The sequence below is a fragment of the Saccostrea cucullata genome, unplaced genomic scaffold (genome assembly GCF_032062105.1).
Source record: "Saccostrea cucullata isolate Sc308-1 unplaced genomic scaffold, CSIRO_AGI_Scuc_v1 ctg262, whole genome shotgun sequence".
NCBI lineage: Eukaryota > Metazoa > Mollusca > Bivalvia > Ostreida > Ostreidae > Saccostrea > Saccostrea cuccullata.
The window spans coordinates 234254-261356 of NW_026925668.1; the positions used below are offsets into that span (position 1 = coordinate 234254).

Genomic DNA, 27103 nt, shown 5'->3' on the forward strand with positions numbered 1-27103 from the left:
TCATGCCGCCCACTAAATACTAGTATTGGGCATTTAACATTCAGGAAGTGACATGTCCAACCAGTTTATGTCATTCCTGTTACCAAAAAGAAAATATTAAAATAAAAATTATCTCACTTTCCTTTAGGAACTGTTTTCACGATCCTCAATATATCATCATTTTCTGTTGTCTCAAGTTTATGAGCGCCATGATTTGAAAGTGAATAAAGAAAAGGTTCAAAAGTCGATAAGTTTGTCTTATTGGTAGTGCATAATGAAAATATTTCCTATCTGTTACCTTCATAATATGCAAGTACTCTTTAAATTGTTTATTCTGCTAGAACAATTAGATGAACTAAGTTACAAAGAAATGCATGGTTTCAATGTCTCGATGATGCACAAAGAATACAATATACTAAATAACAGGTGATTTATATCAGAAACGTCCATCCTGTTACCAATAACATGGTAACAGTAAGGAAAACTGGACTTCATATCTTGAGTTTTAACAATAAAAACAATTAATTTTATTTTTCTAAGTAATATAAGTTTAATTACACATGTTAAAAAACTTCGTAAATCATATTGAAATATGTCTGTGCTTCAAATACATGTAGTGCCATTATGACTTAAACATCACTCTTGTAACAGAATGGACAAAAATTGTAACAGGAGGGACATTATCCTGATATTCATATACCTATTTTAGTTGTATCATTTGTTTTACCTATAATTATGAAAATTTCTTAGTTTTGCAACAGCATGGAGTACCTTTAATGGATAAAAAAAAATGAAGTGATATATATTTTAATAGCACTTTCCAATTAAATTTCGTAACAGGATGGACATAAAGGTCTTTAAAAGTCACGAATTTGCCAGATTTAACAATATCATGTTTTTATTCTACATATCTTTCTCTTTTCTTAACCAGTAAAGTTATAAGAAGTCTAATTTTTGTTTTAATTCTAGATTTCGTTGTCCATCCCGTTACACTGTTAATTTGTCCATGCTGTTACTGTTTTGTCCTTCCTGTTACCCGAGTCCTTACTGTTACCAGTATGTTTTCCTAGTTTAGATTGCTTTGGCAGAACACCTGTTTAATTAACTTTCTGTACTTGTTTATTCTCATTACCAAAATAATGTACAAGTATGTTATTTTTTCAACGATAGTACATAAACATTTCGCAATAAGGTTTTTCATGAAGAGATTTTGCTTCTGCTTGGTATATGGTACTTTGACATGCTTTTAAACGGTCATATATTAGATAAATGTAAAGCATCTTGGCATTCAGTGATATTTTTAAAATTTTTATAACAATATACAAAAGATTATTTGATGAACATTTTGAAATAGAGTTTTGCAGCTCTTTTTATGAAAGTAACAGGAAGGAGATTAAAGTTTACATGACTAAGATATAATGTCAATATTTGTTTTAAAGAAATATTTTCTTTTTTGCAATGCGATAAATTTTAGTAGTTTAATACTGTGTTATTCAAATAGAGTTGAAAAAATCATAGTCAGACCACTTTTATTTTTCAAAAATATGTCATTCAAAAAATGGATTTTTTTGAAAATGACCCATACCAAGGACCCTGTGGTATTCATCGACTAATTAAGAATCAAACACATTTGTGCGGTCACACTCTACATCTTATGTATAGCGCTCCGAGGAAGATTATTTCTGCATATAATCCAGCGTTAAGGAATCTCTAAACACTGCACACTAAAGAGATGTTCATAGGGTAGTTTTATGCAGTTAGAGTGATCTGTTCTTAGAGGCAAAATAGAAATAAAAATGGTTATTTACAGTTAATTACACAATCTTTAATAGATTAAAATGTTCTGAATTAGCATTATATTAGACTAAGAATTCGTAAATGAATTCATTTTTTCCACTTATTTTCTTTATAGAAGTAACCATCAGTGATTTCTGCTTACGAATAGTCTTTTGTCTTTGGACATTTTTCTTGCGGAAATAAGGCTGGTACCCTATGTTGAAAATAAACTAAATAGTCCCAATATGCATACCTTTTTATGATATACTCATACTGTATTTTTTCTAAGTCCAAAAAGCACTTTTTATTGGTGTTTAGAGCTTCCTTAATTAATCCATTTTTCTTTTATAATTTGGATTCTATCATCATTTTTGATAAATGACATTTATGGAATCACAAAAACTGTTTTGTTGTTGTTTTGGCACAAAAACTAGCTTAACTGAGGGCAGTTTTTTGGATTGGAAGAAGCTTCGCTTAAAAGTTATCTTTCCAGGGCAGCAACGATAGTTGGAAACATGGGATAATTTGCATAATGGGCGAAGTCCATTATATTATGCATATATAAGAACAAGTGATTGGCAATTGTGGCCCCACCTTACCCCTGGGGCTCATGATTTGAACAAACCTGAATCTACACTACCTGAGGATGCTTCCGCATGAGTTTCATCTTTCCTGGCCCAATGGTTCTGGAGAAGAAGATTTTTAAAAAGATGCCATTAATTTTTCATTTATTCATAATTATCTCCCCTTGGAAGAGGCCTTGGCCCTTCATTTGAACAAACTTGAATCACCTTTACCCAAGGATACTTTGTAGCAAGTTTGGTTGAAATTGGCCCAGTGGTTCTTGAGAAGAAGATGAAAATGTGAAAAGTTTACGACGACGATGACAGACAACAGACAAATTTTGATCAAAAAAGCTCACTTGAGCCTTCGGCTCAGGTGAGCTAAAAATTGTTTACAACAGCTAGACAGACACCTTACTATCACATGAGCTCTTACGGTCTCTGACATATAGTGGTAAAAAAGGAGATAGGATCCAAGCTGTGCAATCAGTTAGCATTAGAGGGCATCTGAAGAAGGCATCAAGACAGCATGAGGGCTCAAGCAGTTGAAGATTACTCCATATATGTTTAGACTCCTATGAAGTATACATGCTTATAGACACCCCCTCTCCCCACCACATTTTTTATTCGTCTTTTTTCATAAATTGATTCTCTAATACATGTTTACAATGTATTCCATATGAACAAATTTGAAAAATAACGTAGATTTAACATTTTATAAAAAATCATACCAGAGGTATCTATAAAAACTTAACATTTTACACATTTTACATTATAAATAGAGCAAATTCTTACAAAATCATGCAAGTGTTCGTATTAAACAACTTGTACTAAAATATTCATCCACTGCCTTGTATATGAACAAGGTGAATACATGTACATGTTTGTACATGTTACCACATCACTATCAAACATTGTTCTTTTTGATGCAGGAACAAAGTTTTGAGCGGCGTGAGGGATTTTTCTTTTTATCAGTTTTATTATCTGTTGAATCCTCTTCTATATCATCAGTTTTATCTGTTTCATTGTCACAGTTTTTCTTCTTCCCCTTGAAGTCTGTGAATATTAACTTTGATATTTCATCCATTCTGTTTTTAGATCTCCATACCTTCAAGAGTTTATCATCTCCTGCAGTGACCAGTGTTTCCTGGTCCTGGGGGTGGAATGTCACGGCATTCAGTCCATAAGTCTGTCCGTTAGAGTCTTGGTGAATGATGTTGGACTGTATCTCCGATCCATAATGATGGTCCCACAAATGGCCCTGAACAGTCTCATCACCTCTGTAAGGAAAACAAGGCAGGACTGTGCAGTTCTAAATTTTTTTGGGTAACAATACTATAGCTTTGAATTTTTCCTGGTTTTAAATCAAAACATATGAAAATAAAAATGAATTCTTTCTTCCCTTTTATCAAAAATACTTTTTCAGTTCTAGGGTCATCTTTAAAATAATGTTGGTTTGCTCTCTCCCATATGGTGAAATAGTCATCAAACTATAAACTGGCAGCATTCTTTTTCCCTTGCATTTCATTTCAGAACTCTTGGTTTAATCCAGATTGTGATGTAACATAAGTAAAGTCAGCTTCGGTAAAATGACACACATAATTACTGACTATTCAGACAATAGCACGTTTACTGACCCCCTCGATAGCAACTATTTCCATCAGCTTGGCCTCCAGAAATAGTTGCTGTTTTGGGGGAAGACAAACTTGGTATTGTCCTCATAGCCAGTAAATAGTGTATATCATTATGTGATAAACACTTAGCATAGTAAAATTATACTTACATAGCCACAAAATCTTGACTAAGATCAGGAAAGATGTAACTAAGGTGATCATCAGAGGAACAGGTACCCCCCACAAACACTGTGTTCCAACACTGGTCTAAAATTACGTCATAAACAACGGTCAAAATTTCCAGCTCATACCCCCAGAAATGTTCCATCTCCTTCATATTACGAAAGCTGTACACAATATACCTAAAACAATCAAAAACATAAAATATTAAGGAGAGGTATTACATGTACATATTCATATTAGCAAGCTCAAAAAATTATATCCCTCCATGTCTCCATTTCAGGTATTAGGAATCTGAAAGCTTCAAAATTAAGAATATTTTGTTGTGGAAATAGTATAAGAATACAATTTTACTAGAAACACAGGGTTAGTAATATTTTGAGATGGCAATTTGAAAAATATGGAGAAATAAGTCCTGAAACAGTGCACTTTTTTGTGCATAATAAATATCTAAACTTCTTGGCATTGTACCTCTCCAGTCTGTCAATAAATATATATTCTTATTCAGAGAGCTACAGTTCTCCCTTACTCAGAATTATTTTACTTGGCTTTTCCTTGGGAAATAGATCTGATATCAGGGAGCCATGGTAACTACCTGAATAATATATATGAATCTATGTATACTTAAAACTTCAATATACCTGTGATCCAAGCTGGTTCTGAGGCCAAGAATTCCAGCATCCATTTTTAGTTTTTTAAATGGTTTTGCAGAAGTTGCCTCCCCTTCCTTTACAGCATAGAAAGTAATAGAACACCTATCAATGTCGTGTCGTGAGCTGTGTACGAGCTGGATGATCTTCCCTCCCGTGCCTTGTATCCCTCTAAGAACCTCGCAGTAAGGTCGAGATTCTTCCTCTTTTGTCCTCTGATCTTTAGCATTTTCTTTCTGACCCTGAGAATCTTTAGCCCTTCCTCTGGCATCCTGAACCATTTTGTAATAGACCGCAAAATCATCCATATCGTCTAACACAGAATCATCATCCATGCTATCATCACTACTTAAATCTTCATCACTGAGATAATTATTTCTGGGGTTAAGATTAAATTCCTTCTCATCATCTAGTTCATCCCCATCTACTTCAATATCAGATACATTGTCCCCACTGTTGGCTGGTTCACACTTTGTTTGGTCTTGCAGACAGTCAGATGAGCCTGATTTGACTTCCTCATCATGTTCATTTGTGAAGTCATAATATTGACTTAAATCTCCCCACCTCCTGGGGTCCACCACTCGGATGAAGTCGTTCCTTGACCTATAATTACGTGCCACCAGAACTGTCTTTGCCTTACTTTTACACTTCACAAACAGTTCCTCTATTCTCTTGCCTTTCTTTTTAACTGTTGAATTGACCTAAAATAAATAAATAAACTCACAAAAAATAAGCCTGTAAAAGATGCATATAAAAATATATATATCAGTTGAAAAAGTTAACAGTAGCATTGAACTTTAACTTCACTGAAAGACCCTGAATATGATCTTCAAAACCATGATCTTCTCAAACAGATAACAAATCTTTACCACATGAGGTAAACAAGAGGCTCATGAGCCACATCGCTCACCTGTAGAAACTATGTGCATGCTGTTCTTAACCAGATTTCTCCCCTTGTATTACCTTCTTGGTGCCCAACCTACAACCAAGGGTCATGATTTTCACAATTTAGAATCAGAACTACCCCAGGATGCTTCCAAATAAGTTTCAGCTTTTCTGGCCCAATGGTTCTTGCGGAGAAGATTTTTTAAAGATTTTTCCAATATATTTTAATGTAAAACCAGGATTCCCTATTGTGGCCGCACCCTACTTCCAGGGATCATGACTTTTATAATTTAGAATCTGCATTTTTTTTTTTTTTTTTTTTTTTTTTTTTTTTTTAATTTCCACAATACAACTTTCAAATAGTATTATATTTACAAAATCATTGTGGATTTTTATTAAACATTCACTCACTGATTCTTCCACCTCACTCATCCATTTCAGTATCACCTATTTATGAATTGTACAAAAAGATGATTCAATATACATATACATATATATGCATGTTTATATATTACACTGTGTTTACTATCACTATAAGTATACTTATAAAAAAGAAAGAAAAAATACAAACAAACAAAAGTAAAAGTTACAGTGTCCTTTTATGAATATCATATAAATCTAATCATTTATCAAATAGATTGTCTAACAATTGCCATCTCTTTTTAAACTGGGTGTCTTCCATATTTAATGCAAACAAGTATTTTTCAAAATTATAGTATTTATATATCATTTAATTTCCATAAAATACTTGATTCTGATTGGATAAAAAATTCTTTTGATAACTGCATCAACAAAATCTAGAGTTCGCTTGCACTAAGCAGCCGGAACTACTTTGACAGTCGTTACATGTATATTCCCGCTTCCAGATTACTTTTTGAAGGAATGATTAATACTTTTGCTTTAATAAATTATTTTCCTGAATTTCGGAACCTGTCCGTTACGTTCCTGACTTACTTTCTACTTTCGTTTTTTTTTCATTTTGAATTATTCCCCTTTGCTAAACAAATGAAATCGTCTGCATGACGACAATACAGTTACGGGAAAGAAGGGAAGAAATCGTTTAATCGACATACTTTGCTTAAATGTTTGACTTTGAGATGTCTGGTATGAAACAATAGAACTCTGAAAAAAATGTTTTATTATGTTACCAAAGCGGGGAAAACCGTAAATCTGTTAAATCATGATCATGGGAAACGAATGATCGAGGACACTATGAATATTGAGGACGGAATTCTTTAGTCTTGAACTACCGGCGGCAGACTCTTTCAGGTTTTACAACATTGACATGTTGTGATATACTGGTATATTCAGTTTGAAATTCAGATGAAAAGATGCGCAAATGAAATCCACAGTTTCTGTGACCTAGAACTGTTAGGATATTTGAGTAGCTTCCCTTTACATTTACGAACTTAGATAACTTACCGGAGAAAATATACCCAGAGGGATAACACAACAGGTAGGTTTTTTGTGTTAAAGAACTGTAAATTATTTCGGAGACTGTTGGTAATCACACGACAATATTTGAGAACGTTTTTCGTTGGCATGGTTAGAGCCATTTTGAATTTTCAGCAACGTTAACGTTATGGCGATGTATTCGTGCGCACTGTTTTTGATGCATAAATTTAATTAGAAATATGAAAGAATCCTTCATTTTATCAATTTAAAATCATAATTAAATGATAAGAAATGAATGTAATATTTTTTTCTTTGATCGATGTATCAAAGAAAAATTTGGACGGAAAACTTTTTCATCAATGCGCTACGCGCATTGATGAAGTTTTCCGTCCAAATTTTTCTTTGATACATCGATCAAAGAAAAAAATATTACATTCATTTCTTAAATTACATTTTTTACTTCGTTAAATATCAAAGGTTTACAGTTTCTAGATTTTTGGTATATATACTGTTTTACAAGCAATATAATGACATTTAAAGATGTGTTTTCTTTGCCAGAAATACCTAATATAACAGAAATTGGGTCTAAGTAAATATTTTTTCCAGTTTTCTGTAAAATCCATTCTTCTAAACAATCCCATATTCCCTTAACAGGAAGACAGTAATAAAAAAGATGCTTCAAAGTTTCCTGCTCAAGATTACAGACAGAGCACAATGGATTATCTTTAATTTTAGATAAAAACAACAATTTACAGGTTCCAAGAATTCTATGTATGATCTTATAATTAAACCATTTGAGATTTGAATCTTTACTTATGTATTTCAAGTTTGTAAAAAGATCTCTCCAATTAAAGTCATTCTGCAAACCTAAATCTCTTGTCCATTTTGTAATACATACAGGTTGGTTATAACGCTTAGATAAAAAGAAATTGTATCATGATTTACACCCGGAATCATCACGACAAAGGACCTGAATATGTGTAGGAATGTACATTCCAATAGCTGATGTTCTACGTTGTTTAACTTCAGGCCATTTTTTCAGAATGGAAAGTCTAAGCCCTTCATAATTAGTAAATGGAATTAAAACATCATAATTAATGGATATACAATTAAAGGATAACAAATTACCTTCGGTATCCAATAGATCAGACACAATATGAAAACCTTTTGCATATAACTGTTTGTAAAAAACAGATTTACTTTGTACTCTGATACTACTGTTAAACCATAAAGGTTCTTTCAAGACCTGAAGAATATTTTCAGGTTCAAATAAATGAATAAATTCATTATAGTCAGAAAGGACTTCTTTCCAAAACATGTTATTTGTTGTTTTACTAAAATATAAGGCATATTCTGATCCGAACTGTAAAAGTTTTGTAATATTACAGCCTGTAGATTCCATAAATATTCTAGACCAGGTAGAATCCGTATATATTAACCTCCTGATCCAAGTGAGCTTAAGTGCCTTAATAAATGTTGGCAAATGTGGCATTCTAAAGCCACCATCATCATGATCTAAAATCATTATATTTCGAGCTATTTTATCATTTTTATTGTTCCATACAAACTTAAAAAAAGATTTCTCAAGGTTTTTCATAGTTTCATCACATGGTTTTGGTAAAGTTAGCAATAAATGTGTAATTTTTGAAAGAAAAAGAGATTTTATAACTGTAATTTTACCCAGAGGTGTTATATGTCTTTTTTCCCAGTGGCTCATTTCTTTGTTTATATCATTAATTCTGTTAATAAAATTTATCTCTTCTATATTGTCAAGACTGGCATTAAATGTTATTCCCAATATTGTAAAGTTCTCAGATGTCCACTCTAAATTATATTCATTGCACAAATTGTCATTACAATTAATTTTTGAACCAATCCATATGGCTTTTGTCTTAGATAGATTAGGCTTTAAACCCGAAAATTTAGCAAACTGGAAAAGAAGATCTAGTGCACTCTTCAAACTTTTTTCAGACCCATCCAAAAATATAACTGTATCGTCTGCATATTGTAATAAGCAGACTGTTTCTTTACCAATTTTTATGCCCTTAATATTTTTATTTTGCCTTATAAGATGACCCATTATCTCTACACAAAGATTGAAAATATATGGTGAGACAGGGTCTCCTTGACGACACCCTCTGCCTATGCAAAAGAATCTGGAAAAAATACCATTCTGCAAGACACATAATGTGGCATTTTTATATAAAACTGAAATCCATCTAATAAAATCACGACCAAAGTTAAAATATTCAAAAGTCTTGTACATAAATCTCCAGGAAATAGTGTCAAAAGCTTTCTCAAAATCTATAAGTAACATCATCCCTGGGATTTGTTTTTCTCTTGAAGTATGTAGAACATCATAAATAAGTCGAGTATTTTCGCCTATGAATCTCCCTTTCAAAAACCCCTTTTAGTTCTCATGTATTAAATAATCTAAAACAGTTTTAAGTCTATTTCCAATGCATGCAGATATAATTTTGTAAGTAACATTAAGGAGAGAGATAGGTCTCCAATTTTTTAAATATTCCCTTGGCTTTTCACCTTTTGGTAGTATAGATAAAATTCCTTGTTTCTGTGTATTAGATAATTCTCCCTTTAAAAAACCAAAGTTTATAGATCGTATAAAATCACCAATATCCTTCCAGAAAAATTTAAAGAACTCTACGTTAAAGCCATCACTGCCTGGACTTTTATCATTTTTCATATTTTTCAATGCAAGTGATGCTTCTTCCTTGGTTATCAGACCCTCTAATTTGGAAGCTGATTCCTCATTTAAGATGTGAATGTTGTCCTTAATTAGTAAATTGTTTAAATTTATATCTAATAGAGTATTATCACAGGATGTGTATAGATTATGATAAAATTTTTCAATTTCTTTAAGAATTTCTTGTTGTGAAGTTATTGTTAAATCGTTTTCATTAATTAATTTTGTTACTGTTTTATTAATGTAATTTCTTTTTTCTAGACTCAAGAAATATTTTGTAGGTTTCTCACCATATTCTACCCATTTAGCTTTTGTTCTTACAAATAGACCATTTATATAATGCTTTCTAAGTTCTTCCAATTTAGATTTTGCTGTAGAAAGTTTTTCATCAGTATCTTTAGAATCGTTAAAATTTCTGATGATTTCTAATTTTTGTATTTCCTCTTCTAAAAGATTTACTTCTCGGTCTCTTTCCTTTTTCTTTCTAGAACAATACTTTATAGTGGTACCTCTAATCTCAAGTAGTAGCATTTCTAGGAATAATTGATCATCAATTATAAAATTAATTTCTGTGTTTTCTATATCCTTGATAATTACACGATTATATGGTGTAACTGCATACTGAAGTTTTATCTTATTTATTGTGTCTTTAACTAAACTTATATAGTTTTTATCTTTTAGGAGAGAGTTATTAAACTTCCAGAACCCTTTACCCATCTTAAACTCTGAAAATAAAATATGAAGTTCAATAATTGAGTGATCAGTTCTGTACCCAGACTTTATATCAACCTTATCTACAAAAGCCATTAGTTCATTTGATATCAGAAAGTAGTCAAGTCTGGCCTTTTTTACTGGATTGTTTTTAAACCAAGTGTATCTTTTAATATTATTATATTTAGTCCTCCAGGGGTCACACAAACCTTGGGTTTCTTTTAACTGAAGCAGGGTCTCTCTTGCTTTGGGGTTATTGATGTTGCGATAATTATAGCAATCTAGAGTAAAGTCTTGAATTAAATTAAAATCTCCTCCCATTAACACAAATTCACCCTGGAAATTCTCAATTTTATCTCTGATCAGACTATAAAAATCAGGCTGATCTGTATTAGGTCCATACAAATTTATTAATAAAAAATCATATTTTTTTGTTAAGTTAACTTCTAAAATAACCAGATTACCTGTTTCATCTATATATTTATTTGTTACCTTATATTCAATATTATTGTTAAAAAGTATTGCCGTTCCTCTGGCATCTGATCTACCAGGACTGATATATACATCAAATCCCCATAATGATCTAACAAGGTTTATGTCATTTTCAGTAAAGTGGGTATCTTGAAGAAAATATATAGAAAATTGTTTTTGTTTTAAATAATTGAGAACGTCTCTCCGTTTCTCTATTCCACCAAGCCCTCTACAATTGAGGGACAATACACTCAGACTCATTGATCGAAGATATTTACATGTATGTCAATGGACGACTGTACAGTGACAGCGCAGAACATGAAAAAAATATTTACGTATAAGTATTGAAATTTGGTGATACTGATTTGATAGGTAACACTCTCACAACTTACACACATACTTACACACCGAAAGAAACAAACAAAAAATGTCAAGTAAGTCCCGTTACAAACAGAATCTGCATTATCCCAGGATGCTTCCTCATAAGTTTCAGCTTTCCTGACCCAGTGGTTCTTGAGAAGATTTTAATGACCCCACCTTTTTTTGTCTTTTCTTGATTATCTTTCCTTGCAATGTGACTCAGCCCTTCATTTTAACAATTTAGACTCCCCTTCATCTAAGGATGCTTTATGCCAAGTTTGGTTAAAATTGGCCCAGTGGTTCTTGAGAAGAAGTTGAAAATGTGAAAAAGTCTACAAACAGATGGAGGGACAGCTAGCTAGACAGACAGATGGACAATGGACGACAGGTGATTACAAAGCTCACTTGAGCTTTCAGCTCAGGTGAGCTAAAAATGAATGGTAAAGGTTGATTACTGTACACAGACATATAGAAAAGGTAGAAAAAAAGAGTCAAAAAGGACACAATGTTTAAGACTTGAATCCTCTCAACAATCTTAAAAGATCATTGGAATATCTAACATTTGGCTTAAGTTGATCAAAAGTCAATGAGACGTAATCATTAGATGTTTCAACTATCATAGCATAGCAAAGGTCAAGGCCACATACCTCATGAGCCTCTAGTTTGAAGTAGTTGCCTTGATTAAAAAATCGATTAGCAATCAAAAAATGTGTGTCATTCAACCAAGCACCCCTGAAGTTTGGGAACTCTCCTTTAACTGCATACAGCAGACTAAGATCTGAAATGAAGATTTGTAGTCATAATAATCAATTCATATATGTTCACACAGTCAAAATCTCAATCAGAATATTCATATTAAAACAACTGATAAGTTTTCATTGAGTAACAATATTCAGAGCAAGACTGCATTGTTAGAAACTAAACATCGGCATACCAGGGACGGAGACAACAGCAGCAAAAATGCTTCCCTCAAGGTCAAAGATATGTGTCAGTCCCGTGATCAATAACATTGTCTCGGACTCGTTAAACTCACAAAATCGAGTTTTAGGTGGAGGGTTGAAGAATGGGCCAACTGTATTTTGTAAGGTTACTTTACTGCCATAATTCCATAACTAAAATAAAAAAGAAAATGTAATATAATTGTAAAGATATGAGGTAATTGTAATCATTAATCACTGTTACAGTAATTAATAATGTGCAACATAATTAGTTAAAACTAGATACTCCAAGTTCACTTGCTTCTAAGACATACAATGAAACACTAGAAGCATCATCCATGCATCTCTGATTAATACAGGGCATAGAGACACTGATATTGAGGCCTTAGAGTTTTACATTCATCAAGGTAAGGTAAAAGCGATGTCAAGTCAAAATAAAAAAATATTGATGCAGTTGAATACCTGTTATCAATATTTACCAGCTTATGAAGTTTAATAAAAACAAGAATTCTGAGAGTATGTCAAAAGCAATACAATCCCCTACCGGGATACCCTTTTCACTTTAGGATACAAACTCGTTTGGTACATTAATTTAGTGCATCACGAACCCAATCATAATCGCAATCCCCTTCCTCCCGGTCAAAAATCAATGACATGGAAGTTCTAAAACTATAGTTTAACAAGAGGCCTATATGGGCCTTATAGGTCACCTGAGCATCATGCAACAACTTTCCAGTGATTGAATTTGGTTCATATTTTAAGCCAGATACTATGGCATTCACAATCTTATATTTTATAATTGTTATATACTTAACAATTGCTTAGTTTGGTTACTTAATACCCATACGCAAGGCAGGGGAACAAAAAATGCATTTCAACTAATCAGTAATATTCAGCAATAATCAGTAGTGCCCCTACCACACATGAACCCCTGACCCTAGGTCCACACATTGCACAATTTTTGAAAAGGCACCCTTGCTTTTCAGAAATATTTGATTAATACCAAGGAACAGATTTCAAACAATTAATTCATTTTCAGTACATAAGTAAAGCCCCCCCCCCCCCTTTTATGGTACCTCGGACCATGGGGCTTTGAAATTCACAATTCTGGAAGAAGGGCTCTTGCTCATCATAACTATATAAGTAGTTCATCTGCTTAATACCCAGGAGCAGAGAAATTTTCAAAGAATTCATGTAATTTGACTATATAATCAATAGAACCCCACCCTAACACCAGAACCCCTGACCCTTGGGCCATAAAATTCACAATTTTGGAAGAGGCATTCTTCCTCATCATAACTATGTACTTAATTAGTTTATTTAATATCCAGGAACAGAGAAAACGATTTTCAAAGATGTAATCTATTTTCACTATATAATCAATAGAGCCCCACTCTAAAGCCAAAACCTCTGAACCTGGGGCCATATTCACAATTATGAAAAAGCCATTCTTGCTCATCAAAATTATGTACTTAGTTTGTTTAATACCCAGGAGCAGAGAAGATTTTTAAAGAAATAATGTATTTTCACTATATAATCAATAAACATCCACCCTAACACCAGAACCCCTGACCCTGGGGCCATAAAATTCACAATTTTGGTAGAGGCACTTTCGCTCATCATAACTATGTACATGTATTTAGTTAGTTTATTTATTACCCTGGAGCAGAGAAGATTTTCAAAGAAATATAGCATTTACACTATATACTCGTTTTAGCCCCGCCCTAGCACTAGAACCCCTGACCCCAGGGCCATGAATTTCACAATTTCGGTAGAGGACTCAATGCTAATTACAGTCATATCAACAGTTTGACTGCCTGATGTCTCGGAGTGAAGAAGAAGATTTTTAAAGATTGCACTAATTTTAGTGGTTTTGGTCCCACCCCTCAGGCCCCAGTGAAATTCATAATTTCTGTTCCCCTTCACCCATAGATGCTTTGTGCCAAATTTGGTTGAAATTGGTTCCGTGGTTGCAGAGAAGAAGCTGAAAATGTTCAAATGCACAGGCAAAGTCCATGTTTTGCACTTTAAAATCCAAATTGAGAGTCGGATCAAAAAGTTAAATAGGAGGTGCACAATACCACTACAGTACCGACCGAACACAACCTAACAGAAAGCGAACCCGGAGCGGATCCCGGGTTCGCTCTCTGGGTCCGCTCCGGGTTCGCTCTAGCGGACCCCGAGCGAACCCGGAGCGGACCCAAAGCGAACCCGTAGCGGACCCCGAGCGAACCCCAAATTCAGTAGCGGTCCCAGAGAGCGAACGCGGGTTCGGTATTTCTTTACAGAGCTGTCAATCAGGATTAGCGATTAACCAATCAGCGCATCAACCAATCAAAATAGCGTATTGATCTGTCGATTGGGATATAAGATCGAACGTGTTGATCTAATTCGATATAAATCCAAACACTGTGCATACGGGCAAAACGTGTGAATGTGCTGTGTAAATCTATTATGATAATTGAAATATTATTTAATATTTATTTATTTTAATTCTCCGGGTTGTATTTTATATGTTTTAATTTTCCAGTATATACATTATTATAATTATACATGAATATTTACGTATGTTTTTTATTTTCTTTAGTTTTTTTACCAGTATTTAAAGTCCATTGGTAAATAAATTGGGTAAATACATCAGTCAATGCATAAAAATGGAATTCAATTGATATTACAATTTTTACTGACAAAAAAAAAAAAGGAGAAAAGAAACGTAGTTGGTCTTCGACAATGTATTGTAAAATTTCATCATCTCAAGATACTAACAGTTCAGGAATATTAACGTGCCCAATATTTAAATGTAAATCGATACAGGAGATGAGAGAGAGAGAGAGAGAGAGAAAGAGAGAATAACTGTAAACTCTCATCATTAGACTTGATTTTAATAATAAAGCCTGATGACTTTTATTTAAATTTCTATGAGTCGTCCTCCCAATACTGTACTCAAATTGTTTTCTATAAGCTGCTGCAGCTATTTTTTTTCAAAAAATATACATGTACAGGAAGATGTATATAAAGAACTAAAAATGACCAACAGTTTTCGGGACGCTCTGACCCTTCCTCAGTACAAAGAAAAAGGTTAAAAAGTCATAAGAACAAAGGAAAAAGAGAAACCAAAAACAACTAGCAAAACTACTAAACACTATATATTTACATAGTAACATGTCGAATTGGAATTTATATAAACACTATTAAAGAAAGAAATCCGGACCGCTACGTCTGGTTTATCGGGGTATACTCAGGTGAAGTGCGATTTACATAATTGAACGAATTAATTACGCAAATTATTCACGACATTTAGTAAATCGTACATTGTTTCATTCTCTCAAAATGGCGTAACTATACTTGACAAAGAATAATCAGTCTGGAGAAATATAATATAGACATATGAATTATGATCTATTGTAAATTTTGAAATGTTTGAGGACTAATTATTGGGAAAAAATAATTAATAAAGGCGTAAGCAATACATAGTTATGTGGGTTGTTTGAGAGTTGGTAACGCAAACTAACTGTAGAGTTTAGGGTGGAATGACATCAATCCGTGCATCCAGAAGGAAGATTTTCATATACACGCATTTTTTCATGCCCAAGAAGATCAATAATTTTGATGTAATTTTTGAATAATTTAATGTAACACGTAAATTGAGAAATCATAAATAAAATAATTTCGATTTTTAAAGACAATGTGTATGTGAAATAGGGGGCATATATTAATATACTCTTATCGGGTCGGGAGAACAATCATTATTTGCCTTTTTCTTTATTCTGATAAAAATCCTACTCGCTCCAAAATTCTGACCGTGAAAAAGATCTAATATACAGTGTATTTTTTTTTTTTTTTAGAAAATGTCCGGTAAATATTTATTACGAACTTTTAATGTGTAACTACTATTAATGAAATCTAAATATATCAGATGTACAAAAGGTTACATGTAATTTATAGATGCGATATCATAATTCACGTGTTAAGCAAACATTTAAACTAAGATTTAGCAAAACGTAAGGAATAACAAATTAATGTATTTTTAAACTATATAAAGCATGACTTTAAAAGGTATTTAGTTTACATTTCTTTCGACCGTTTCACTTGTACGCCATTCGATACACTGAAAATTAATTCAACACTCTTTTCTTCCTCTTCTTTTTTGTTTTGTCGTTAAAACTTAAGAAAAATAAATGCCTTATAATCCGCTGTTAAATTAGTTTGAATTTCTCGGGATCGAGAAATTAAGGAAATCAATTATTCATGTACATGTAAATCTACGTCGAATGATGTACAGTTGAATTTTAGAAAATTTATCAATGTTCTCCATTATATCACTGTTTACATGTACAGTGTACATGTCCGCATCGTCGCATAAACAACAATGATCGATCCACAATACCATTACTGTATTGGAATATACAAGGGGCAGGGCTTATTGGCGGTGAGATTAAAGCAGGGTCCGCTTCACGCATCAGTGCTTAAAGCGGTCCCAGGAAGCGAACGCCGGGTTCGCTCTAGCGGACCCAGAGCTGACCCCGAGCGAACGCGGAGCGAACCCGGAGCGCACCCAAAGCGCACCCGGAGCGGTCCCAAAATTTCTGAAAGCGAACCCGAAGCGGACCCCGAGCGAACCCGGGGTCCGCTCCGGGTTCGCTCTGGTGTTAGGTTGTGTCCAGTCGGTACTGTATGTAATAAAGAATCTGTGAAAGTATCATTAAATTTTACTCAGTGGTATAGGAGGAGCTGTAGATAAGAAATGGATTCCCTTCAATATTATAGAAAGAATTGTAGTGTCCATGTTTAGTTCTAGGAAACCCGTAATATGTGTCCAATCAAAAAGTAAAATAGGAGGTCACAATGGCACTGGTCTCATTAAATTTCATTCAGTTGTATAGCATGGGTTGCAGATAAGAGATGGGGACCCCAAAGCATAATGGACGAACATACCGACAGACAGACAGACATAAAGTCAGACGGACATCCAGATCACTATATACCCTCCCATTTTTCAAGCATGGGTATAATAAGGCTGAGTAATTCAGAAGTAAACTTTAGCAAAGTTTACTTAAAATTAAAGCAATATAATGCATATATTCTTCTTAAGTAGTAGATAAGAAAAACAGGAAAAAAGAACAGGATGAAACCTAGTGGTAAAGGAGATACCAGGAAAACAACAGGAAGAAATGGTAATGTTCTATAAATAGATTAAGTGAGTTTTTTTCGTCTTTCATTAAAATATTAATCTAAATTTTCATGGTTTTGTGTTAAAAATGTCTCAAATCAAAGTGAATCCCTGGAAGAGTAAAACAAAAAAAACTTATATGCTACATGTAAGACTGTAAAATTTATTGATAAATTAGTATTCAATGAATGTGGTTTACAAATAATATTTTAATATTTGAAAAATTCAAAATATCTAAAAAAAAAAAAAAAAAAAAAAAAGCACAATATGAATTAGAAATCATAATTCTAATTTGAGAAATAATTGTATAATTCTCAGCAAGATTTTCATATTAGCAGAATATCACTAAATGTTGATTTCATCAGAGCATTATGAAATGCAATGGAAATATAAAATATTGGAATTTAAGAAAACAATTTGTCATCATGCTGGCTTTCTTGAAAAAAATATTTCATACAAATGTAATTATTATTTTTAAAACACACATTTTGTTCAACCTTTTTTTTAATTACTCTGACATTTCTTGTGCTGGCTTCCATGTTTGTGATACTTATAAATGTTTTTACTAGCATTGCCAATTTAAATCAGTCAATTCCATGCCTGATGAACACCAATGAAAACAAATGAAATGTAGGCAAAGCTTATTCTTCCCCCCAGTGTGAAATAAAAAATGTCAGAGCCGTCCAATATATCTCAGACAGGTCCAATATCTCATTCAGCTGTCCAACTGATTTCTTTTTCAAACTGGCAGTGTGTTTTTTTTTTAAGATTAGAAAATGCACAATTCATTGGATAAAAATTGTAACCAATCACAATGGCAGGATATTTATTTATAAAACTTGATTTAAAACACTATTTCCAAATAAAATAAGCAGGGATCACTTTGGGCTGCGCCTTTGCGCCATTGGCGCTCAATATTTGTAAATGGCGCACTAAGAAATTAGAAAGGGGTCAGTCTGGCGCATGTCTTACAGATATGGCGCTATAAGATGCAAAATTGTGGGTCGAAACTCTTAAATTGGTGCATTTTAGGACCGTTTTCAAGCTGACCGATTGTATTCATGACGTATCTGAGCATACTGTTACTCGTTCAATCAGACTCTTTGTAGCCGCGTATGTTCTTTACACCAGCAGAGCGTCTGATTGATCAAGACTAAAATCGGAATTGTACATGGAATATTTCCTTCGTTTAGATTACCCTACTAGATTTTTTTTTACCGAATACTGAGTCAATTATATTTATTAAAATTATATGTAATGATTTAAATAATAAACACTTGAAAGTAATACTCCACTATGTAATATGTTCTAATATTTCTTAAAACTTTGATTATTTATTTCGAAACAAAACAAGTACAAGTTACTCATTGTGTATCCACACACTTGCCCGAAATGCCTCCAAAGCGAAGATTGCCAAGACAACGAAAGCTTTCGTTTGTTTTACAAATAAAACGACGGAAACTTTTTCATTCCCAGACTCGGCAGAGGTCTCTGATTAAGAAGAACAGTCCAAGACGTTGACTCCTGATGTCAACGGCAACGATGTTCGTCATTTCCAGTCCAAGTGGCTAACTTTGCACCCGTGGTTGGAATTTGATCAGATGGGACTAAAATGTTTTCCAAACAAATAAAAAGTTTCTCATTTAAGTTTTTTGCTCCGAGTTCTCTGCATACAAAACGAGTCCCTACCATTTGAACCAAATTTAATCTGCAACTGCCCCAGGTCTATTCAGTAGAGAAATGTGCATGTAAGTTTGCATCCTTTATAGTTTAGCTCTTCAACAACTTTCGAGAACTAAATCAATAAAATCAAAGGGGCGAGGAATTAACTTAGGTGTTCTGTTTATCAATTTTTTTAATACTCTATTGTATGAACTCAAGTCTAAAACAATTCTCCAATATGACATTTTTCAGTACTGAGATGAAATTTAAAGAAAAAAAAACTTTCTTTTATATTTATAATATTATTCATTTTATTTTAAAAAACTGAAATTGGTTGTGTCAGAAATGGCATTTAAAAACCCTCGAAGACCCATCAAATTTACTTGAAATTCATCACAAAATAGCATGAAATATCAATTTTTCCCGGGGGGCTTCGCCCCCCTGGACCCCCTACCGGGGCGTTGCCCCTGGACCCCAATGGGGGCCTAACGCGGCCCCCATATCCCCGGCGTATGACCCATGGATTTTAATGTTGATGGGCCATTGGCCCATCAACATTAAAATCCAGAGTGATCCCTGAAATAAGTTATTTTATTGGCTGAACTTTCAACAATAAGGAAGATTAATTTAATGTGTTTTCAAGAAAAGATGACTCATTTATTTTTAATTTCTAAATTTAGGGGGGGATATGACAGATAAAACAAGAGGCCCAGGGGCCACATCGCTCACCTAAACAACTGGCTATATAAAAGCAAAAATCAGTTTAGTACTGGAAAGTTTAAAAAATATATAAAACTGGGTTAAGGGGAGGGGGGTGTATTTGAACAAACATAAATCTACATTTCCTAAGGATGCTTTTGAATTAATATGACACATAATGGCAGTGGTATCTATGACCAACCATGGCTTTGCTGTTCCTGAGAAGAAGATTTTTCCCATTTATTCCTATGTAAATTTTGATCCTCCAGTGTGCCCCCATCCTACCCAAGGAGGTCATGATTTGAACAAACATAAGTCTACATTATTTTATTTAATAGAGGAATGCTTCCATATAATTATGACCAATCATGGGTTTGCTGTTTTTGAGAAAAAGATTTTTTCTCCTGTATTCCTATGCTAAACTTTGATATCCCATTGTGGCCCCATCCTAACCCCTGGGGTCATTCCTTGAACAAACTTGAATCTACAATACATGAGGATGCTTCCACATGAGGTTCATCTTTCCCGGCCCAGTGGTTCTTGAGAAGAAGATTTTAAAATATTTTTCCTATGTATTCCTATATTAAAATTTGATACCTCATTGTGGCCCCACCCTACCCTCAGGGGTCATGATTTGAACAAACTTGAATCTATACAACATAAGGATGCTTCCACATGAGTTTCAGCTTTCCTGGCCCAGTGGTTCTTAAGAAGAAGATTTTCAAAAGATGCCATTAATTTTTCACTTATTCACAATTATCTCCCCTTGGAGGAGGGTATGGCCCTTCATTTGAAAAAAAACTTGAATCCCCTTTACCCAAGGATACTTTGTGCCAAGTTTGGCTGAAATTGGTCCAGTGGTTCTTGAGAAGAAGATGAAAATGTGAAAAGTTTACAACGACAACACTGACGACGACAACGACAGACAACGGACAAATTTTGATCAGAAAAGCTCACCTGAGCCTTTGGCTCAGTGAGCTAAAAACTAGTGTACAAAGTCAAGAAATCTCCAGCCCCTCTATAAAACTGAATTTTACAAAAAGGTCTCTGACCATCCAAAACAAAAGATATTGATAATTAATAGGGATGTCAAATCGGTCAATTTTTAATACTCGGTTACTCGGACGTTTTTCCGATCGAGTACCCGGGTACTCGGTAAAAGTCTAAATAAATATGAACAAGTTAATTGATAACTGTAAAACATTGAAAAAAAAAACCACATGGTCTGATGGGAGGCTTACCTGTTAATGTGTTGTAACAATTATGACAACTTTGTGCCCGACGAAATTCAATCTAACATTTTTTTTTAAGTCCAATTTATTTATCAGATAAATACGAGAAATAAAATCATAAATGGCTCACAGTGGTTTTGTTTTAAAAAAAATAATCTGTACCCTAATTGTAATGTAACTCTATCAGTGCGTTTGACGTATAAGTGATAAGTCGTCAGAGCTACATGTACAGTATCAACTTGATCAAGTTCTAACAGAGCGGATTTACGATCTTCGTACACTTTTCGATCATTGATTTCATTAAAATTACGAGACGGTATGTTGTAGTTTGGTGCAACGATGGACATAAGATTTTTAAAACCTTTGGATTCAACCATTTGCATTAATTGGCACGTAATCAAACGCATCCATATCAACAATCGCACGTGCAATATCGTCTGTCTCTCCCGAGAATCTACGGCTTCTGGAGAATTGACAAAATTATCTAATTTATTTAAACATAATAGACCTTAAACGATGTTCAATGAAAACAAATAATTAGAGCAAACTAAACATAAGGGTAGAAGACAGCCGAAGGTGAGAAAAGCCAGGTAGGTAGCAGGTGCTTGGTCACGGTAATTACTGTATAAACACTGCCACAGGCGACAACAGTCATTTGGAGGCTCAGGAAACCCTAATTACTGTATGTACAAGTGCAATGAACATTTTTCGTTTAAAACCGATATTTTAATGCATAAATAAATAAGCTTAGAAATATTGTAAAATATACATCCGAGTAACCGAGTACCGATTTTAGTATTCGATACTCGGACGTTCGATCGAGTACCCGGTTAACCGGGTACTCGTTGACATCCCTAATAATTAATAATCACATTTTCTAGGATAACCCTTGTAAGAAGTTCTTTTTGATGATTAATTATGAAAAATAATAATCGATCATCAGAATCAGTAGCATTTTTTCGTTGACAATTGATGTTTTCTGATCATCAACACAACGTATACACTACAAGCAGTTCTATTTTAGTTTCTAAGATGGTAAAATATTGTACAGAAAAGTGTGAAAGCATTGCTTGTTAGCTGTCAGTTTTAAACATCAATTTAGTATGAGGATATTCTATCTCTGAGTACTGGTATTAAAAATCTAAAAGAAATAATATTGTAAAAGATTATGAAATCTTTTAAAATGCATATGATTTGTGTTTTCTGTTATTTGTTTTATATTTGAAATTTGTTACAATGCTTTACCATAGGATGAATTAATTCATTAAATATCATACAGTTTTAAGTCTCAAAAATGTTTTTGCCATTTGATGCTTGAAAAGTTGCAATTTGATTTCGGCCATATATTACTTTCTTGATGTAATATCTGGAATAATTTCTATATCACAGTCAGTATTTTAATGATATGAAGATGCTTATAAGTAATGAAATTTTATAAACATCTCATACAATTTTGTATTTGATATATTTGGTCTTTTTTTCAAATAAAAAAGTATATATTTATGTACTAAATTTTGATAACAGGACAGTTATAATTTCAGCAATACTTCGAAGGTATCTGATATTACATGTACATTGCAAGGCATCTTATATTTTTAATTTTTAAATGTGTGAACGTACTGTTCTTTTTTTTTGTTTCTGTGACTTGTGTGTTTACAATGAGATTTGTAAGGGAAGCGACCCTACCCGGCATGTTCCATCTTTCCCTACAGAAGCTAGGTATCGTCCACTGGGAGAAAACGACAGGTAGTACACCTCATCTGTGTGGCCGGTCACTTCCTGTGACAGCTCGGTGGGGACGTGGTACAGGAGGCGCTTGTACTCTCCCCTCCAGCTGATCTTGTCTTGGGCAAGCGGGGCATTCTTCTTTATAACCCTTGTCACCAAATCTCTCCACAAGACTTCATCACTGGCCACTCTGTTCCATTGCTAAAACATAAAAATAATTCATAAAATCAAAAAAAGTATGTCCTAAAATGTATACATACATGTACCTTAATTCTTTTTAGCCGGGCTTATGTCATCCTGTTCAAGGCAGGAAGTCCACCCCGTAGTCACCATTTTAAAGTTATGAGTAAAAATATAGTTCTTACTCTCAACTGCTTTTGAGGTAATACAAACGCTAAATAAAGCAACAAAAATAAAACAAAGTTTTTCTATATAAAACATTAGTAATGACTTTGAAAACTTCAGTCCTAAGTCAGAGAACATAGTTCATTAGCGTAAGGATTTTTGATAATTAGTGTTGTCGTAGTTCTCTACACATACGAGGTAAAGCGGGAGAGGGAACCTGGCTGGCCTGGAATGTTTACATTCAACTGCGGTACCAGATTGATTCTGATTCTGACAGAATCGGACCATGGTATTAGGAACGAGAACTCGCTGTCAGTATCTTGTCATTTATATTGATAGTTTTAAAATAATTTTTTCATCAGAATATAAACATTTGATTCATGTAAGAAATTCATTCTACTCTGTAAATGAGCCTGGATCTCTGTACTTCTGAGTACTTTGATTTAAACTTTGTGATAAGGAAACATATGAGGTTAATTGTCTGTGAGTTGGCTGCAGTAATATAAACATGTAGTTGAGCACGGAAATCTACCAATTACACCTATCTAGTCACCCATCTAGAAAACACAGGTCAAATGCAGAATCCAAATCATTACATGAATTCACAGTATTGATCCTTAAAAGCATTTAAGTTTGATCAAGATATACACTTGTAAACATGAAAGCTACCTCGGAATTGACCTGCTAAATATTCCGGGACATGGGAGGAAATGCACATTTACTCAATTAATATTTATACATTTACATTTATGATATTGCTTAAAGTTTTTTTAAGTACTCAGGGGTAGAGTAGAATATTTTCTAAGCCTTCACTGCATTAATGCACTTTCCTTTGTTATCAATAAAGACTTATCAAGACACCAGAACCCCTGACCCAGGAGGCACAGGCACTTGTTTCGGTAATAAATTTTTAACCCATAGTATAATAATAACACAAGGTATCTAACTCCGAATTACACTCAATATCCCCCTCCTTAGAAACGCACTCAATTACACTTTCAGATGAAGTGCACAGGCAAACTTTTTATTATCACTGTCTTCTACGATAATTTATCTACAAAACCATATATGGCATGCATGTCTTCGTTTTCATTTAACTCCATAAACAGCGTCAAAACTCTGCCCGCCGAGTGGAGAGTCGAACTTAAACCACTAAACGAACTAAACTACCCGGTAAACATTTCTAAAAAGGGGGGTACTGAGTATAATTCGGATTTAGATACCTTGTGTTATTATTATACTATGGGTTAAAAATTTATTACCGAAACAAGTGCCTGTGCCAGGAGGTCATGAAATTCATCACTCTGGAAGAGGCACCCTTGCTCATCATAACTATGTACATAGTTTATCAGCTTAATTCCAGGAGCAAAGGAGATTTTCTAAGAATTAGAGCCCCATCCTTACACCAGAACACCAGATCAAGGGCCATGAAATTCACAATTTTTTAAGGAACACCCTTCCTCATCATAACTACATGTAGTACATATAGTTTGTATGCTTACTATACACATGAGCAGAGGAGAAGAATTTTAAAGAAATAATGCATTTTCACTTCATATTCAAAAGAGCCTCACCCTAGCACAAGAACCCCTGATCCTGGGGGAAGGAATTTCATAATTTTGGTAGAGGGCTCATTGCTTATTACGTCAAGAAAAATAGTTTGGCTTCTTGATGTTCAGGAGTAAAGAAGAAGATTTTTAAAGATTGCATTACCCCCGGGTATTTTGATGGTTTTATCCCAACCCCTTAGCCCCTCCCCCTGCCCCCCAGTGGGAGCACGAATTTTACTCCCCTTCACCCATAGATGCTACACTGTATATATCAACATTGATTCAGTGGTTCCTGAGAAGAAGCTAAAAGGTTTTAATGTAAATGCATGTTGTTGAATGAAAAACAAATGGCATTATGTCACCTGAGTAAACTCAACTGATCAAAAAAAAAATCTACAAAAAATTTCTTGATCAACAGCTTCTAGCTAATTTATTCCAAATGAGAAACTGACCACACAGGCAGAGGATGCTGTGGTAAGAGTCACTCCATCCAGAAAGGAAAAAATGTGCAGGAGAACAGAATCCGGCAACTGCTGAAATAAACTTAGTGAATCCGCCATCTTCTGATGAGCTTTATGTACTTCATCCCATTCCTAATCTCAAGGGCAGGCAACTCTGTAATAAGAATATTTCCATATACATGTAGTTAAAAGTGTTTTTTGCATTATCAGATATGTATAAATTATAATATGATATGTATAAATTAAATTCATAAATATACATTTACATGTTATAAACATTAATGATTGCACGTATCTTTGCGAGTCTGGCCCTGATTTTTTACAGGTACTGATCTGTTTCAGAAAATATTTTACCTGAGCATGCAGTTATTTCAACTGCATTGGCATGCATGTCCTAGGGGAACTGATGTCCCCTATAGAAATCAATGCATTCATATAATGAAGTATCCATAAATGAACCACACCTGCAACCTTGCTTCCAATATGCTGAAAGCTTATCTAGAACACCATTATCACAAAGTCCCAATTAAGTGCTTACACCCTGGATATCTCAAATCCCTGCTATCTTGAAGTGTTTTCTTGATACCATCAAGTTTCAGATTACAAGTTGGCATACAGATGGAAGAATGGCTATAGACAGACTGGAGGACACAGTTGTACATGCATAAACCCCAACCATGTAAATTCAACGTCTATAAAATCTGCATGAGTTCTCTGTAGAAGAAGACTGGATTTTTCCCAATAGCTATAGGCCCTTTATTTGCAACTTTACATTGATAATAATATCGGTGTCGTGTGTTAAAATGTGCGTACATGTATTTTGATAAAGAGGTAGATGGATGACGACTTTTCAATGATTTTTTAACTCTCGAACTCTGAATGTGATGTGTATTTATTGAATGAGTCATTTAACTGTTGAACCCAAGAACACACCAATGGCTTATATCTGACAGTTTAACGGAAAGTGTAAACAAATACTTCTCACTCCATTTAAGATGAAGATGCAGAGATTCTTCACACCATTACCTATTTTGTTGACGATCACTAAGTTAGTTGGTTTGTTTTTTTTTCTGCGATTGATATTACGAAACCATTCGATCTCGAGAAAACGCCCGAGAAGTTACGAATGTAATTTTCCCGTTAGGCTGGTTCCCTTTCCCGTCATCTTTCATAATGTCACCCAAATGTGTGGCTCCGGATATTTACGGATTATAGAGAAATCCCTATGTATTTACGGATTATAGAGAAATCTCTGAATATCTTAAGCTGTCAGTCTGCTCATTTCCTGATCACTTCCCGAATTTCAATACAAAAAAATCACTTAATATTTTTAATAAAGTATCTGATACTAAATAAAATAAAGACATGCTCATATCATCATTTTACATGCCTCAAAGAAACAAAAAGGATCTTGACGAACTATCCATATCACTAGAAAAAGCCTCAGTCTCAACATCAAAGAAAAACATCATCCTAGCTGGGGATTTTAATTGTCCAGACATCGAATGGAACAACATGTCAATCAAAAATGGAAATGACAGGGACATTCAACAACAACTAATAGATATTGCAAATTCCTCCGGCCTTTCACAAATCCATGACCAACCAACAAGGGGAGACAACTTACTAGACCTAGTTTTCACTGCAAATCCTTCCGTCATCAAATCTTCAGTAAGTGTACCAGGAATCTCGGACCATGACATTGTCATCACAGATCTAGAAACCAAGCCACATTACCAAAAATCAGCAAGCAGAAAAATATATATCTACTCAAAAGCAAATTGGGAAAACTTGAAAGCGTCATTAAGAAATCTGGCAAATAACATCAGCAAGCTGCAGTCAGAAGGGAAAAACATACAAGACATCTGGGAGTTCTTCAAATCCAGTATACATAAAATTCTAGACAAACATATACCAGCAAGGGAGCTTAAGTCTAGACACTCCACCCCCTGGATCACAGACAGAGAAAGGAAACTCCTCAAGAAAAAACAAAGACTGTACAAACAAGCAAAGAAGACAAAGAACTGGACA

The 27103-nt window shown here is 34.0% G+C and overlaps 1 protein-coding gene across 1 annotated transcript; it reads right to left on the bottom strand.

Annotated features, from left to right (window-relative positions):
- Window positions 1–3020: 3020 nt before the first annotated feature.
- On the bottom strand, window positions 3021–26176 carry LOC134269576 (uncharacterized). Its single transcript, XM_062751779.1, has 8 exons — window positions 26099–26176; window positions 25064–25226; window positions 22675–22917; window positions 12222–12399; window positions 11935–12065; window positions 4753–5462; window positions 4102–4293; window positions 3021–3598 (listed from the first exon to the last, which is right to left on the bottom strand). The coding sequence occupies exons 2-8, from the start codon at window positions 25169–25171 to the stop codon at window positions 3226–3228; spliced, it is 1935 nt and encodes a 644-aa protein (XP_062607763.1). The 5' UTR covers window positions 25172–25226; window positions 26099–26176; the 3' UTR covers window positions 3021–3225.
- Window positions 26177–27103: the final 927 nt, after the last annotated feature.

Bases quoted from the DNA above. Each gene is read 5' to 3' on its own strand.
- LOC134269576 (XM_062751779.1), bottom strand. From the start codon at position 25,171: ATGGCGGATTCACTAAGTTTATTTCAGCAGTTGCCGGATTCTGTTCTC. The intron at 4,294-4,752 runs GTATATTGAAGT...TGATTGTTTTAG, and splicing joins AGAACCAGCTTGGATCACAG to GTATATTGTGTACAGCTTTC. The intron at 3,599-4,101 runs GTAAGTATAATT...TTTTCCTTACAG, and splicing joins AGTCAAGATTTTGTGGCTAT to AGGTGATGAGACTGTTCAGG.